Source organism: Glycine max, chromosome 7 (assembly GCF_000004515.6).
Source record: "Glycine max cultivar Williams 82 chromosome 7, Glycine_max_v4.0, whole genome shotgun sequence".
Taxonomy (NCBI): domain Eukaryota; kingdom Viridiplantae; phylum Streptophyta; class Magnoliopsida; order Fabales; family Fabaceae; genus Glycine; species Glycine max.
Window position 1 is genome coordinate 35,501,997 of NC_038243.2, and position 15,127 is coordinate 35,517,123.

The window sequence follows — 15,127 nt, forward strand, 5'->3', positions numbered from 1 at the left end:
CTACTTACATTTTTTTTGAACAGACTCTTATTATCTGAAAATTATTAAAAATGTTAAAATTTTGTGGATGACACGTCATATTAAGATATTTAAAATAAAAATATTTTTATTAAAATATGAAAAATTACGTTTTTTATGATATTTTTTATATTATCTTATGATTTTTAGAAAAAAATATATTTTTTTCTTTTAATTTCTTAGCCAATATGCCAATAATACTAATTATCAAGACCCTAACCTAATGAGAGAAATTGTATTTGAAGTGCTGCGTTGAAGAATGGGTCGTACCTCTCCCTAAACTTAGACTATTCAGAGCTAAACCCACTGAGTCATTCAACCGTTAATTAACTACATGCAGCTACCCCCAAGCAAGGGATATTTGCACAATTCCATTTCCACCCCATCCAACATCAATTCTCTAGTAATGGCAGCATCTCGTTACTGTAAGAAAAGTTATGTGCATGCTTCTTTTCATGCAATAACATTAACACTCTTGCTTCTTGCAATACCTCATGCAGCTTCATTATCTTTCAACTATCAGCAACTTGGTGACACGGGAATCGCCCTCAATTTTTCAGGAAAAGCCCGTCGTGACAATGATGTCATCAACCTCACCAGGTCTGAGCCAGATAGTTATGGCAGAGTTACATATTACGAACTATTGCATCTTTGGGACAAGAACTCAGAAAAAGTTACAGACTTCACTACCCATTTCTCCTTTACCATCAACACCCCAAATAAAACTCATCATGGAGATGGCATCACCTTCTTTCTGGCACACCCAGACTTCCCACAATCTGACATAGATGGAAGTGGTATCGGTCTAGCGAGCCGAGAACAACTGAAGAATCTAAATTTCGCAAAGGATTATCCATTTGTAGCGGTGGAATTCGATACCTTTGTTAATGACTGGGATCCGAAATATGACCATGTCGGTATTGATGTTAATTCTATTAACACTACTGACACTACAGAATGGTTCACCAGCATGGATGAGAGAGGGTATGATGCTGATGTTAGTTACGATTCTGGTTCAAACAGATTAAGTGTCACCTTCACTGGATATAAGGATGATAAAAAAATTAAACAGCACTTATTCTCTGTGGTCAATCTGAGTGATGTGTTACCTGAATGGGTTGAAATTGGTTTCTCTTCAGCAACAGGAGATTTTTATGAGGAACATACTCTTAGCTCATGGTCCTTCAACTCTAGTTTAGGCCCGAAACCGCAAAAGGGTGGAAGCAAAACAGGGCTGGTGATAGGGCTGAGTGTTGGACTTGGAGCAGGCGTATTATTTGTTATTTTGGGGGTAACTTTCCTCGTGAGATGGATACTGAGGAATAGAGGTGTGGAGGAAGTCTCACTTTTTGATCATACTATGGACAATGATTTCGAAAGAATGTCTCTACCCAAGAAGTTTTCCTATGAAGAACTTGCAAGAGCAACTAATAACTTTGCGAGCGAAAACAAAATCGGACAGGGAGGATTTGGGGCAGTCTACAGGGGATTTATGCGAGAGTTGAATGCCCATGTTGCCATTAAGAAGGTGTCTCGCGGATCTAGACAAGGGGTAAAGGAGTATGCATCTGAAGTAAAGATCATTACTCAACTCAGGCATAAAAATTTGGTTCGACTCTTTGGGTGGTGCCATGAGAACAATGACCTGCTGCTGGTTTATGAGTTCATGGAAAATGGAAGCTTGGATTCTTATCTATTTAAAGGAAAGGGTCTGCTGACATGGAAAGTGAGATATGATATTGCTAGAGGTCTGGCCTCAGCATTATTATACCTGCATGAAGAGTGGGAAGAATGTGTGCTTCATAGAGACATAAAATCCAGCAATGTTATGTTGGATTCTAATTTTAATGCAAAGCTCGGAGATTTTGGGTTAGCCAGACTAATGGATCATGCAATAGGATCCAAAACAACTGGTTTAGCAGGAACAATTGGATATTTGCCTCCTGAAGCTGCCACAAGAGGCAAGGCTAGTAGGGAGTCTGATGTATACAGCTTTGGAGTTGTTACTTTGGAGATAGCCTGTGGTAGAAAGGTTATTGAACCTAATCTGAATGAAGAACAGATCTATTTGGTGGATTGGGTTTGGGAACACTATGGTATGGGTGCTCTCCTAAAAGCATCTGATGCAAGCTTATATGGACACTTTGATGAGAAGGAAATGGAAAGATTAATGATAGTTGGCCTTTGGTGCACTCATTCTGATTTCCTTCTGAGGCCTACAATTAGGCAAGCTGTTCAAGTGCTTAATTTTGAAGCTCCACTGCCCATTCTCACATCTTTCAGCTCTATGTCCTCTAGGACTCCTGCTTCTGCAAATAACCAACACGTGTCCTCAAATTCAAGCAGTAGCTTACTCACTGAATCCTTACAATCGAGCACAACTATTGACCTCATTTCTCCAGCAGCTGCATATTTACATACGTACTAAGATTGATACTTATAGGGGTATTTTCTTCAATTTGGTGTTTTTTTCTTGAATTGAAATTCTACATCTGTGTCGCACATTATCTTTAGCTTTTGCAATATTTTCTGGTCCAATGTGTTGTCTTTCTGCATTTTCAAGTTAAAAACTCGCCTTGCCATTATGTAATATTATCAAAAGAAGCTTGAACTGAAATTCTACATGAGTGCCACAACTGACTTCCAATTCTGTGATAGGTACTTGTACTGAACCAATGTTGTTTTCTATTTTTTCTCTCGCAACATCAAGTCTAGAACTCATTGCCGATATATCATTTGCGTAAACAAAGAAAACAATTGTGGCACTATATTAAGATATTGTTTAGATCATCATCGTTGCATAGTAAGAGAATGTGCTTTCTAAAAGCATGCTTTTCCTTTGCAATCTGTGCTTCTTTCCATCATTGTTAGTACATAATGTTCCTTTTTTTTTCTCTGTGCTTAATATAGTGTGTTTTGCAAACAAATTCAATCACTGCTTGTCAACTGAAAAGAAGGGGAAAGACACAGATAGAGTTACTCTTAGCCTCTGCCTATTTGAAGATAAAATTGATCAATTCTTACAATTTCAAAAACCACGTTGGTGATTCACTCTAATTACTTTTTACAAAACTGAGATATACAATTGTCAATTAAACAGCGTGAAACTTGCTCTTAGGTTATTGGTGGGAGGCATACACCTTATAACCTGTTTTTGAGAGTTAAGTTCTAGAGAAGGGTAATTTGACATCTAATGTCTTGTTCTCTGTCCCTCTCTTTTTATCAAATCATGTTATCAAATCAGTTTTAGGATATGTGTTCAAAAGAGTTTGTCAGAAAATGTGTTCCTAACTATTAAACTAATACACCAAAGAACATAGACAACAATGAAACATAAACCATAAACACCATAAACAGAGGGGAAGATGACAGAGTAGAGTTATTTTCGATTTTGCTGAACATCCATACTGTTTTACATATTTTCATTCATTTTTAAGTGTAAATACATGAGAAATGACAGCCCATTATGACACCAATGCATGCTGTCATCAAAAGACATACAACCACTCACATTAGAGAGTGTAGTTTTGCCCAAATTAAAAGCAAACATAAAACCCACTAATAGGAACATTGCTTATTGACACAAACAAGCAAGGTGAACAATTAAACATCATTACAACAGTAAATAATAAATAAAAAAAAGTTTTACAAGTCCATTAAATCTAACATTGTAACATCCTCTATCCCAACATGCATATAAATGAAAAAAAAAAACATATAAAATATGAAATCTAATTAAATCAATTTTATTCAATAAAATCGTATGTAAATCCATGTGGGTAGAAGTTTCACATTCGCTTCATTGTTATCAAATAAAACTTCTCAGAAATATTTTCGGTTCAAAGCAATGTCGTTCAAGTTTACAACAGAATTCAAGTTAAATAATATAATAAAATAAAGTAAAATGACATGTTTGGAACATTATGCAATTAAAACAGAAACTTATGTCTCAATGTCACATTCTATTAGAGCATTGTTTCTCGATCCTCCAACACTAGGTTCCTTAAAGCAATCCACCTAATCATTTGCTCCCATGAGTACAAGGTTCGAAATCATCACATGATCCAAATACAAACAACACACAGGAAGTGAATTATCACATTCCTAAGCAGGTAGAGATAAACAAAGAAACACATATATAGTATAAGTATAACAAGCTCAATTTTGCACAATTCACATAATTTTATAACTCATTGCGTAACATCACTTATCTCAAGAATTTAATCATAAAATCATATTTCACACATTCACATTAATCACTTGTTCGGAACAATAAATTTCAAGTACAACATCTTACACTCACACAATTCATTACTCACCATTACATAGCAAGTCACAATGATCATTACACAAGCGTTATGCAACATATACATTAAGACTCAATCCTATATGCAACGTGGTACTATATCAATGAAAAACAACACTAAAGCACCAAAGAGTACATAACAAGACACACTACACAATGAGTATGTTAGGTCGCTCTCACTAAGTGAAATCATAAGGTGACTAGTCATGGTCACTCTGTTTTGCGAGAATGCTCCAATCATATGGGATCAACATAGGCTTAAAGGAGTACTCAAACTGAGTATATTTACTCCCAAAACCTAGACTCTGAATAATCCATTAAGATTTCACCTTTCTGATTCAGGTCCAACCCTTGAAACAACTTTTGCATATAAACACTGCTCATGGATTATACAATACCCACGAGCTCACACTTATTTTCAAACATGTTTAACATAATGCACTATAATTTAAAGCCTCGAGTTCTTAATTTGGAACCTTACACGTTCCTTTTAACACCTTATGCATTGTGCTACAATTTAACATTTCAGGTTCCTAACTTGAAACTCTACACTTTCCTTTTAACATCTCGTGCATAAATACTTTTCTTAAGATAAACACTTGTTAGGTTATTGTATAATTCATAACTCAAGACACAAATAATATCATATCAAATATTAACACATGCTCAATGGCCACAAATACTTAATCTCAATCACAATTCATAATATACAAATACACATAGTATATAAATAACTAAACACAAATATTCTAATCATGGATTTACAAAGTAAAATATAATCAAACAAAATTGCACCAAGGATTCACTAAAACTTTCAAAGAACCTTATAGTTAAATAGACTTTGACCAATTTTAAAGAATAACAATATGAAACAATATACAAACTCTTACTAAATATTAAAATTAAAATAATAATTGAGAATGTCATTTTGTTAGCCTATTCTAATTCCAAATTATAATATTAATTTCAAACTATATATAAAAAAAACCCAAAAGAGCACGAAAAGAGAAAAAAAATACAAAATTAATATTTCACTCCCTCTTACAGTAAATCTCTCTCGTTACTTAATTTTATCAATTCACGCTAATTAGAAAAGATTCAATTTCTAGGTTTTACACTCAACACAATAATATACCAGTTTCACAATAATTTCGCATTGGGACATCAATTGATCCATCAAATACAATCAATTCACGAATAAAAGAATAAACACAAAATTGAAATTCATAAAACAACCCAAAATATAAAAATTAAACATGCACTTATTGAGTAACTCCAAAAAAAATAAAAAATGAAATGAAACTGCATTTACAGAAAGCCGACAAATACAGGATGCAAGAAATTTTATATTCATAGAGCTTGCATGAAGTTCTTTTTTTTTTTTTTTAATTAGTACATGGAACATTAACAAATGTTAAAATCTACGTGGAAAAGAAACATTAAAAAAAAATGCAAGTTTCTGAAGCTGAGACAAAGTTGAAGATCCTATCTAAAACTTCCATTGTGTGAATCAAGGCTTTCAAAATATGGTGACAGTTCCACCACCATGAATCTGTCACAATTGTTCGTAGGACCTTAAATGAACAACTAGCCAGAAAATTAAATTGCTTTTTTCATATTTAAATACACAGACAAAATCTGACTTTACAGTGTACAGAAAGAGAAGTAAATATAATCGTAACAAGGAAAAAAGCATTCTGATAAAATCACTTTTACCGTGAGTACAGAAGCGACACAGAGGGAGAAGCATCATCAGAAGTTGTGGTGAACCCAGAGGAGTTTGTGTTTGCAGTGGAGCTTCTGATCTGGCTATGACCTTCCACTGAAGCAGTTATGCTGAATGGTGCTATCGATGAGTGCAAGGGGCCATCAAGATATGTTGGAACTGGCAAACTTGATGGAAGATTGGGCAAGGGAGCTTCAAAGTTAAGCACTTGAATTGCTTGCCTAATTGAAGCCCTATTATTATGGTCAGGGTGAGCACACCAAAGACCAACAATCATCAAGCATTTGATTTGCTCCTCCTCAAAATCCCCTTCTAGTCTTGGATCTGCTGCATCAAGAATTCTCCCTCCTCCAAAGAGTTCCCACACCCACTGCACAATATTTATTTCATTTTCTTGTGCCTTAAGGTTGATGGGTTTTCTTCCACAAGCTATCTCTAAAGCAACAACTCCACAACTGTAGACATCTGATTCCTTACTAGCCCTGCCCAAGGTAGCACATTCAGGAGCCATGTAGCCCATAGTGCCAGCTAAAGCTGTAGTTTGTGCACCTTTTGCATGGTCCACAAACCTTGCTAAACCAAAATCCCCAAGTTTGGCATTAAACTCCGAATCCAGCATAATGTTGCTTGACTTTATGTCTCTATGCACAACACATTGTTCCCATTCCTCGTGCAAGTATAGCAATGCAGAGGCCAATCCTCGAGCTATGTTATATCTCACCGCCCATTTCAACAAACTTTGCTTCTTGAAGAGATGAGTATCTAAGCTTCCATTTGGCATGTACTCATACACAAGCAATAGCTTTTTCCTTTCATGACACCAACCAATCAAGTGCACTAGATTTCGATGCCTTAACCGGTTAATAGTTCTTATTTCTGATGCAAACTCCTTTATCCCTTGATCAGAATCTTCTGACACCCTCTTAATGGCAACATGAGACTTTATGTCTTTAAGATAACCCCTATAAACACCACCAAATCCTCCCTGACCTAGTTTTTGCTCATCTTTGAAACCATTAGCTGCCTGTGCTAATTCAGCATATGAATACTTCCTGGTCTCTACCCCCCTTCCAAAATCCTCACCCATAAACTCTTCAAAATCATGTTCTTCCTCTTCCGTTCCTTTCTTCCACTTCTTCCACAAGACAATTGAAATCAAACCCAACCCACAAACAAATCCACCAATACTCAATCCCACTGCCAAGCCTGTCTTGTTCTTTTTCTTCTGACTGGGAGCTATATTGGAGGTTGGAGACCTTGCAACTGGGTCTGCTCCCTTTGTTATGTTTTCTTGTGCTGCCAAAGTTGAGGTAAAATCCCATGAATAGAGACTATGTATAGCAGTTGCATTTCCCGTGGCAGCTGAGAAGCCAAAAGAAACCAATTCTGGTAAATGAAGTCTCAGATCAACTATAGCAGATAGATGTTGCTGCTGAATGGTATGATCGGTATCATTGTTAAAACCTGTGAACACAACACTCAAATTCAATGAACTGGAGTTGTAACTGATCCAAGCCTCGTTGAGTTTCCCTTCCTTGATATCAGCCAACCATGTTACATTAGAAGCAGATCTCATAGAGTTGATGTCTATTCCAACATGTTCATGGGGTGGATCCCAGCCATTCTGATAGATATCAAACTCCACAGCAACAAATGAATTGTCTGTGGAGTTCAATTGTTGGTTATCAAGTGTAAGACCCATAGAAGCTCCTTTTGTGGCATTAGGAATCTTTGAACCAGCAGGGGCAAGGAAGAATGCAATCCCATCTCCATATTTACTTCGGTTCTGTGAATCTATGACAAAAGAAAAATGGGTTGTGAAATCTGTGAGATTCCCTGTGGCTTTGTCCCACAGCTGCATAGGTTGGTAATATGTGGCTCGACCAATGCTTCCAATCATGCCCTTGTCCATTTGGTTTCGTGTGAGTTGGATAGTTGGTGCTACAGGGTTTGCTGATCCCTCAAATACTATGCTCTTGTCATTAGGATCGAAACTAGTGAAGTTAAAGGACAAAGAGGAAGCATAGGGGATAATCAAGAGGAAGAAAATGGATAGCAGCATCACTAAGAGGTGATGGGGGAAATTAAGATTGGATAACTGGACATGCATTGCTTTTGGTGTGCTGAGACAATTTTTGAGAGCTAGATTTTTCTGAGGCTTGCAGAATTTCTGGGCCGCCAATGCTTACTTCTTGGTTTTTCCTGTCTATTTTCTGTCGTTCTAGCTTTAATTTTTTTTTTATCATGTCTTGTGTAAGTAAAAGCTGTCGTGTATATAGTTCTAGAAAGAAAAAAAAAAACAAGTCTGGGTTACATTGTATCTAGGTGCGAAGCTGCACTCACATAATGTCAAATAATTTACATAACATAATGTGCAAATTTATGAATTATATATGCAAGTATGGACTATTATATTTAAAAAGTCAAGTTCTAGAAAGAAAAAAAAAAAACAAGTCTGGGTTACATTGTATCTAGGTGCGAAGCTGCACTCACATAATGTCAAATAATTTACATAACATAATGTGCAAATTTATGAATTATATATGCAAGTATGGACTATTATATTTAAAAAGTCAAGTTTCGTCACCTGCTTGTAGTATTGATATTTGGTTTTACAATAAAACAGGGGGCAGTTTGACTCGTGAGAGATGGCTTCTGCATCTCTTTCATCTTTCATTCTCTGAATTCTGCATATTTGAATTCTGATCATGAGGTGATTGACATGATCCAGGCCAGGAGTTGATTGTGGATCAAGGCTAAGCTAGAAATCTCTTCCATGTCATTATATGAGTGGTGTCTTGTATCTCCATTTATTCTACTTCCACCCTACTTGATGTAATTGGGCTAGGGGTACTCCTTGTACTTCATCTTATCCATATATATGTCTTATCCAAAAAAACTACAGGGCCATATGTCCTTCCTATATAATTTCATAAAACTAGTATTTATCTTACCATAATATTCTTTTATGATAATTAGATTCCATCATTCTAAGTATTTCAAATTCTCTTTTAAGATATTTTTAATGGAGAGTACTTTTAAACTTTGTTAAATCTCCTCTCGTTGGGGAGCAAACAAGATCTTTTTATTGATTTACTTCCAATTTCTTTTGCCTGCTTTATAGATAAAATGTTTTTAATTAAATCTCCAAATTTTTTTTACTCCAAATTAAAACCATAGTTTTCACAAGTAACAACTGACACCAGGATAGATCAGAAATTAACAGTAACTGTGCCCATGAGTTAGAAGAAATTTTCGGTAGTATGGATATGAATGATAGTTGAAGGAAGGAAGCTGCTACATGTATGAGCCTTACGCTCAAATCTTGATCGTTCAAACACTATTACCGTTGTTAACTTATTGGAAAAATAATACAGTTGTAATATATTTTTTTTATAACCATTTTTTTTATTTTATAAAAAGACCACAAAGAATACTATATATATATATATAGACACACACAAGATAACTAGTCATACTATAAAGCTTATGCAATGCTTAATTGGATTCCCATATAGCCGCCAGTTTGTAAAATATGTAACCGTTCCCACCCCTTTTTGAGACAACCCAAGTCCAAGAAAGAGTTTGAAACAAAAATCTTACTTTAAGTATATTTTCAAAATCAAACTCAGTTTAGCCCGAGGTTTCTTGGCTCTGAAATAAAATAAAATAAAAAATAGGTTGCAAACAATATAGTGAGAAGCAGAGTTGAGAGGATACTATACACAAAGATTTGCATACTAGTTCTTCATCAAGTTTGGGCTAAGTTTAGTCTCTACCTTTAGTAGGATTTTTTTTTACCATATAAAACAAGGTATTTTTTTTCCCTTAAGCCTCCACAAGCTTTCCACGTAGTTTTCTTTAGAAGACTCTAACTAATGCAACGAAACATGAATGGAAAGGGAAACAAGGGTTCGATGTCTCATTGATTCCTAAGACTACCAAGGGTTGAGAATTTAAAAAATCTCAAATTTTATTCAATCACAAACTGTCGTCATAGGAGACTTGGGTACATATTGATAGAAAACACAATTGTCCCAGAAACCCTAAAGCAAGAAACAATAAATGCCAAAAAAGCCCTTACATAAAGAAAATAGCAAAACTACCCTCTAAAAATAAAATAAAAGATAATAATTGTCGTTTTGACCCCTGAAATGATGGAATTTGGCTAAAATAGTGATAGACACATTGCCCGAAGGAATGTTGTCTTGCTTAAAAGGTTGTTTCCATGCGAAAAAATGTAATCATTCCTCAAAAAAGTACACAGTTGACTTTTTGGGTCAACTCTGATGATTAACCCTGCACTACATCATCCTCTCCGGGGTGAAGAGGGTTCATCCTTGAATCAGAAACCATCTTACTGCCAAAAGAAGCATTACCAGCATAAGGATGAGGTGCTTAACATTGAAAACATCAGCAATATGAATATGACTCAGAAGTTGCAAACAATAAGCATTCTGGTTGATATTCTCAATAATCTCCATAGGCCCAATTTTGCGAGCAGCAAGCTTTTTATATTCATGGGTAGGAAAAGGATCTTTAGTCAAGATAGTCCAGACAAAATCGCTAACAGAAAAGTCCACAGATCGACACTTCCAGTCAGCCTATAACTTGTATTTTTTTGTGGTAGCTATCAATTGAGCATGAGTATGTTCATGCACCTGGGAAAGTTTGGAGATGAACTCCACAGTGGTGGTATAGGAACGCACTTGACTAGGGATGGTCAACAAGTCAAGGGGTAAACCTAATAAGTCTCCATGTTTGTTAGTTAAATGGTGCTTAAACACTTGTGTATATGTATATATAAAGCTGGTCAGTCTAGCTAGCTTGTTTCAGTTAGTTAACTCGTGATGTATATGGATTTGAGTACCCCATGTACTTGTTTAATGTATTTCATTTGCGTATAAAAAAATAATTGTTTTGATACCAACAACCATATTACAGGACTTTTGGATTTAAAGTTCAATTTACATCTTTCTTATCTTGGCTTCTACATTTATGACAGCATGAAAGCAATCATTAAGCGCTTTAACAAGCAAAACGAGGATCATCACTGGCTAATGGATCCTAGCTACTTTAGCAGTCAAGGTAACACATGCATCCACGTCTCTAGTTATATCTTTAAGCTCTCCCGAATATGATATACTATCTAGACATTTATGATTCCCATAGTTTGTACGTGCAATGACACAACTGATCTTTTAGTATTATTTAGCATTATTAAGATGGAGAGGAAAAAAGAAAGAAAAAACAAGAATAACAAGAGAAAGAAAACAATATATTGGTTAATTTTCTTCCAAGAAATAAAACTTCATTAACTTAAATTTAAAACCTGAACAATCCAACTAGTGTTGTTAAAATCAGACCGATCATCAACTCTCATTAACTCAATTGATGTATTAGGTTAAGGGGTCACTAGTTGAGCCAATGAATCAGTGTGGATAACATGAACCAATGTAAACATAATATGTGTGTGTTTGTGTTTGTTAACATATTCTCGCCTCTTTTTTGGTTGGAGCATATTAGTAACCTACACAAAAAAAATTGGATCAAAAACTCAATTGTTTTCTTTGTTTCAATTAATATCTTGTAGGGACATTGTAGTAAATTAGAGTTTAACTTTTTTAGAAAAAGAAAAAACTCATTTATTCTCTCCTCCGATCTTTCTCATCTCTCTACTAACATATTCACGTCTCCATCTGGAAGCAATGTGAATTGCAACTTGATTGTCACAAAACAAATTAATTTGAGAGACCTGTGTAAACTATAGTTCATAAATAAGCTAAGGTTATGCAACTTCGTTTGAAGGGAAAGCATGAAAAAGCTGACAAACTGATGGTAAGGCATAAAATAAGAGAATGTGGTGTTTTTTCTAGACTTTGTTTGCCTATAATAGAAAAAATCTCTAACACATTTGCAGCCATTAAACCTTATTGAAACATGTTACTATTGCAAAGTGTGCTAGGAACGAGTGATATGATGGTGTTTGACTATTTAGGTCCCTTTTAACTTAATTATTACTGAATAGCACTAATTCCCTTTTAAAAACTCTGCCTATATATAATAAAAATGTAAAACACTGTACATTGCTATTTGACTTAAATATTACTGAATTAGCACTTTCATTTTCTTACAAATATTTTTCTTGTCTATCTTTTGCAGTCATATGCATTGCTGAACCTTATAGCAACAGGCCTATGAAGTCAATAAAATGCCAAAATTTTCAAGTGAGTGCTACAAACATGTTTGACCCAGCTTGCATCATTTACTTGTTGGTGAAAATGCTTTATTTTTATGTGTTTCACTCATTATTTTGTAGACAGAATTGCAATGAATTTGTTTTAGGCTTAATAAATTGGCCTCAACAAAAACAAATGAGAATAAAAAAAATGAGAATTAAAAAAAAAACCTTTCTAAGACTGTTCTTTGTAGAACCGTCTTAGAATGCACTATATTCTAATGTGGTCATCCTAAGACACCCGTCTTAAAAGGTAATACATCCTAAAACGGTCGCAACACCGACTGTCTTAGAATGTAGTACTTTCTAAGGTGGTCCCCTCAAGAAACTCGTCTTAGAAGGTAGTACATTCTAAGATGGTTGCAGCATCGACCGTCTTAGAATGTAGTACTTTTTAAGGCGGTCTCCCTCAATCGTCGTGGTCATTCAATCAACTTTTTACGACACATGCTACAATGGCATCGTGTAACTGATGTAGAATGTAAAAAATAACCGATGTAGAAAGCACTTGTCCAGTAGTGCGAGTACTGCATACGAGTACTTTTAGTTTAGGATTTTTTTTTTTGATAACTCTAGTTTAGGTAGTTAATGTTGGGTGAGATGAATGATCATCATGAAAGGCTCATAGTTTAGAGCATACAAAGATATGGTTTGTCGTTCAAAATTACTCTCACTTTTCTATACAATGTAATAATAATGATATTGTGACAAGAAACTTATTGCATTTGTATTCCAATCACATACTCACTACTAAAAAAACAATATTTTACGTCGCTGATTCTACGACGTTTCTAAAGGAGCGTCTTTGTAAGTTAGGCGGTGGCAGAATCGTAATTAAGATAAAGACAAGGACAACGCTGCTGATGAAACCCGTCGTTGTAGCCTAAGCAATGAACATACAAAGACGTTCATGTAGCGAAAACCGTCTTTGTATGTTTAATGAGTGCATGCGCTGCACACGTGGTTTCTTTTTCATGTTTGCATTTGTGCCTTTTCGTCATTTCACCTTGTTTCAGAAACATACGCGCCCGCAACCCTGTAACCCTCCTTCGTCATTCGTACTAATTGTCGGGCTGTGAGTGCACTCCGTTCAACCTATTGTCTTCTGGCTAAGCTTCGATGATGTCTTGAAGATACCCTTTGTCGCAGAAGCAACTTCAATTTCGTGAGCACTCTTGACCCGAGTTAGCAAGTTCTTTATGATGTGAGGTTTAGTGAAATACCCTTTTGTGTTTTGTTCCCCTTTACACATGTTAGCAACCAAAATACTTACTTTTTTTTCCTTTGTAACTTACCAACATAACATGCTTACACACTTTCTTGTAGTTGGAAAAGCTTGACCTAAAGCTGAACAGTCTCACTTCAGTTCACGTACAATTTCCTATTTTTTTATAAAATGATTTATATATTTAAAAGTATAATTATTGGTTGTTTTAGCTTGGTTTGTTGTGCATGTTGCTACAGGAACTTGTCTAAAATTTTATTATTTAGAAAATTTAGGTTATACTGTTTTAGATTGCACTAAAGATTTTAGGAACAAATGCTACTTACATTTTTCCCCTATTGTGTGTCAGAATGTGATTGGAAGTGGGATATAATTTTGATTTTGATAAGTAGGAGCAATTAAGGCAGTGGAAGATGTAGGATGGCTTTGAAAGGTGAACAAGGGTCTTTTATATAGGCAAATGCATATATTTGTGGTATCCTAAATAATACGAGTTGGGGTTGCTTTTGCTTGTTGCTACTGCATGTAGGCCAAATCAATACTAACTTATGTAATGAAAGATAAGATTCATTTAATTGTGGTAAGATATATTATACATATACTTGTGCCGGAAAAAAAGAATGCTTTGACCCGTTTGTGTCTAGTTGTCGAGCAACATATCAAGGAATTGTAGGTGAGCAATGTATATGGTATATTAGCCTAGCTGTAATGCACCCACTAAATATAATGGTTTCAAAAGTGCAGGGGCATTACAAATTAGACAATATATGCCCACTGCTAAGAAATTAAATAAAAGGTTAGAGTATTTAATGTTCCTAACACCTAGCTCCAAGCAATCAAATGTGATAGCAAAACATGGAGCAATTAGAGCTAGTATTTTTTTCCTCGAAGATTAGAGTAGTTGTAGCAGGTTGTTTTCTTTTTTTAGGCAAACAAATCAACTAGCTTGCTACACTTCTCGAGGGATATCCCCTTGTTCATTGAGCACTACTGATCAAGGTTCAACTCAACAAATGTCTAACTTCCCAATTACAACTCTATATGTTTTGTTTTTATTTCTTCTAACAGACTAACTAATATCCATCAATAAGCTACTCTTCACGGTCAAGAATACATACTTAAGGTCTTATTACATTGTGTGTTGTATTTAAGTTGCAGAAGATTTGGCCCTACCACCCACCTACTGTTCCTTAATTAGTGTTTCTTGTGCTTAATCACCCAGTATGAGAACCATGTGAGTTGAAGATGTTGTTTGGTTTCAGGACAGTGGGAATCAAAAAAGGGAATTTGTTAACATTTGTGATGTGTTCAGTTAGATAATTTAACACTATTAATAATATAAAAACATTATGATAGCAATACCCAGAACAACACCAATCAAAAGGGAAACATAGCAGCAAATAGTAATGTTCATAACAGGCCTACAAGGATCATACGAAAGCCCAAACACTTACAAGACTTCGTATAGAATAGTCTGACAACAACTTCACGATATAGGCAGCCTCTATGTGTTCACACGATACTCCTTTCCATTAGCTTTATCTGTTAGAAGCATATATATTTCAAAAGTTTGTTATAACTAATTCCAACTCAGCATGTATACACACCTATATA

General features: G+C 35.2%; 2 protein-coding genes across 2 annotated transcripts; one reads left to right on the top strand and one right to left on the bottom strand.

The window, feature by feature from the left end:
• The first annotated feature begins 238 nt into the window (after window positions 1-238).
• On the top strand, window positions 239-3,499 carry LOC100817213 (L-type lectin-domain containing receptor kinase IX.1). Its single transcript, XM_003528352.5, has one exon. The coding sequence runs from the start codon at window positions 353-355 to the stop codon at window positions 2,444-2,446; it is 2,094 nt and encodes a 697-aa protein (XP_003528400.2). The 5' UTR covers window positions 239-352; the 3' UTR covers window positions 2,447-3,499.
• Window positions 3,500-5,918: 2,419 nt separating this feature from the next.
• LOC100817743 (L-type lectin-domain containing receptor kinase IX.1) lies at window positions 5,919-9,027 on the bottom strand. The gene is made up of 2 exons (XM_003528353.5): window positions 8,638-9,027; window positions 5,919-8,331 (listed from the first exon to the last, which is right to left on the bottom strand). The coding sequence occupies exon 2, from the start codon at window positions 8,158-8,160 to the stop codon at window positions 6,037-6,039; it is 2,124 nt and encodes a 707-aa protein (XP_003528401.2). The 5' UTR covers window positions 8,161-8,331; window positions 8,638-9,027; the 3' UTR covers window positions 5,919-6,036.
• Window positions 9,028-15,127: the final 6,100 nt, after the last annotated feature.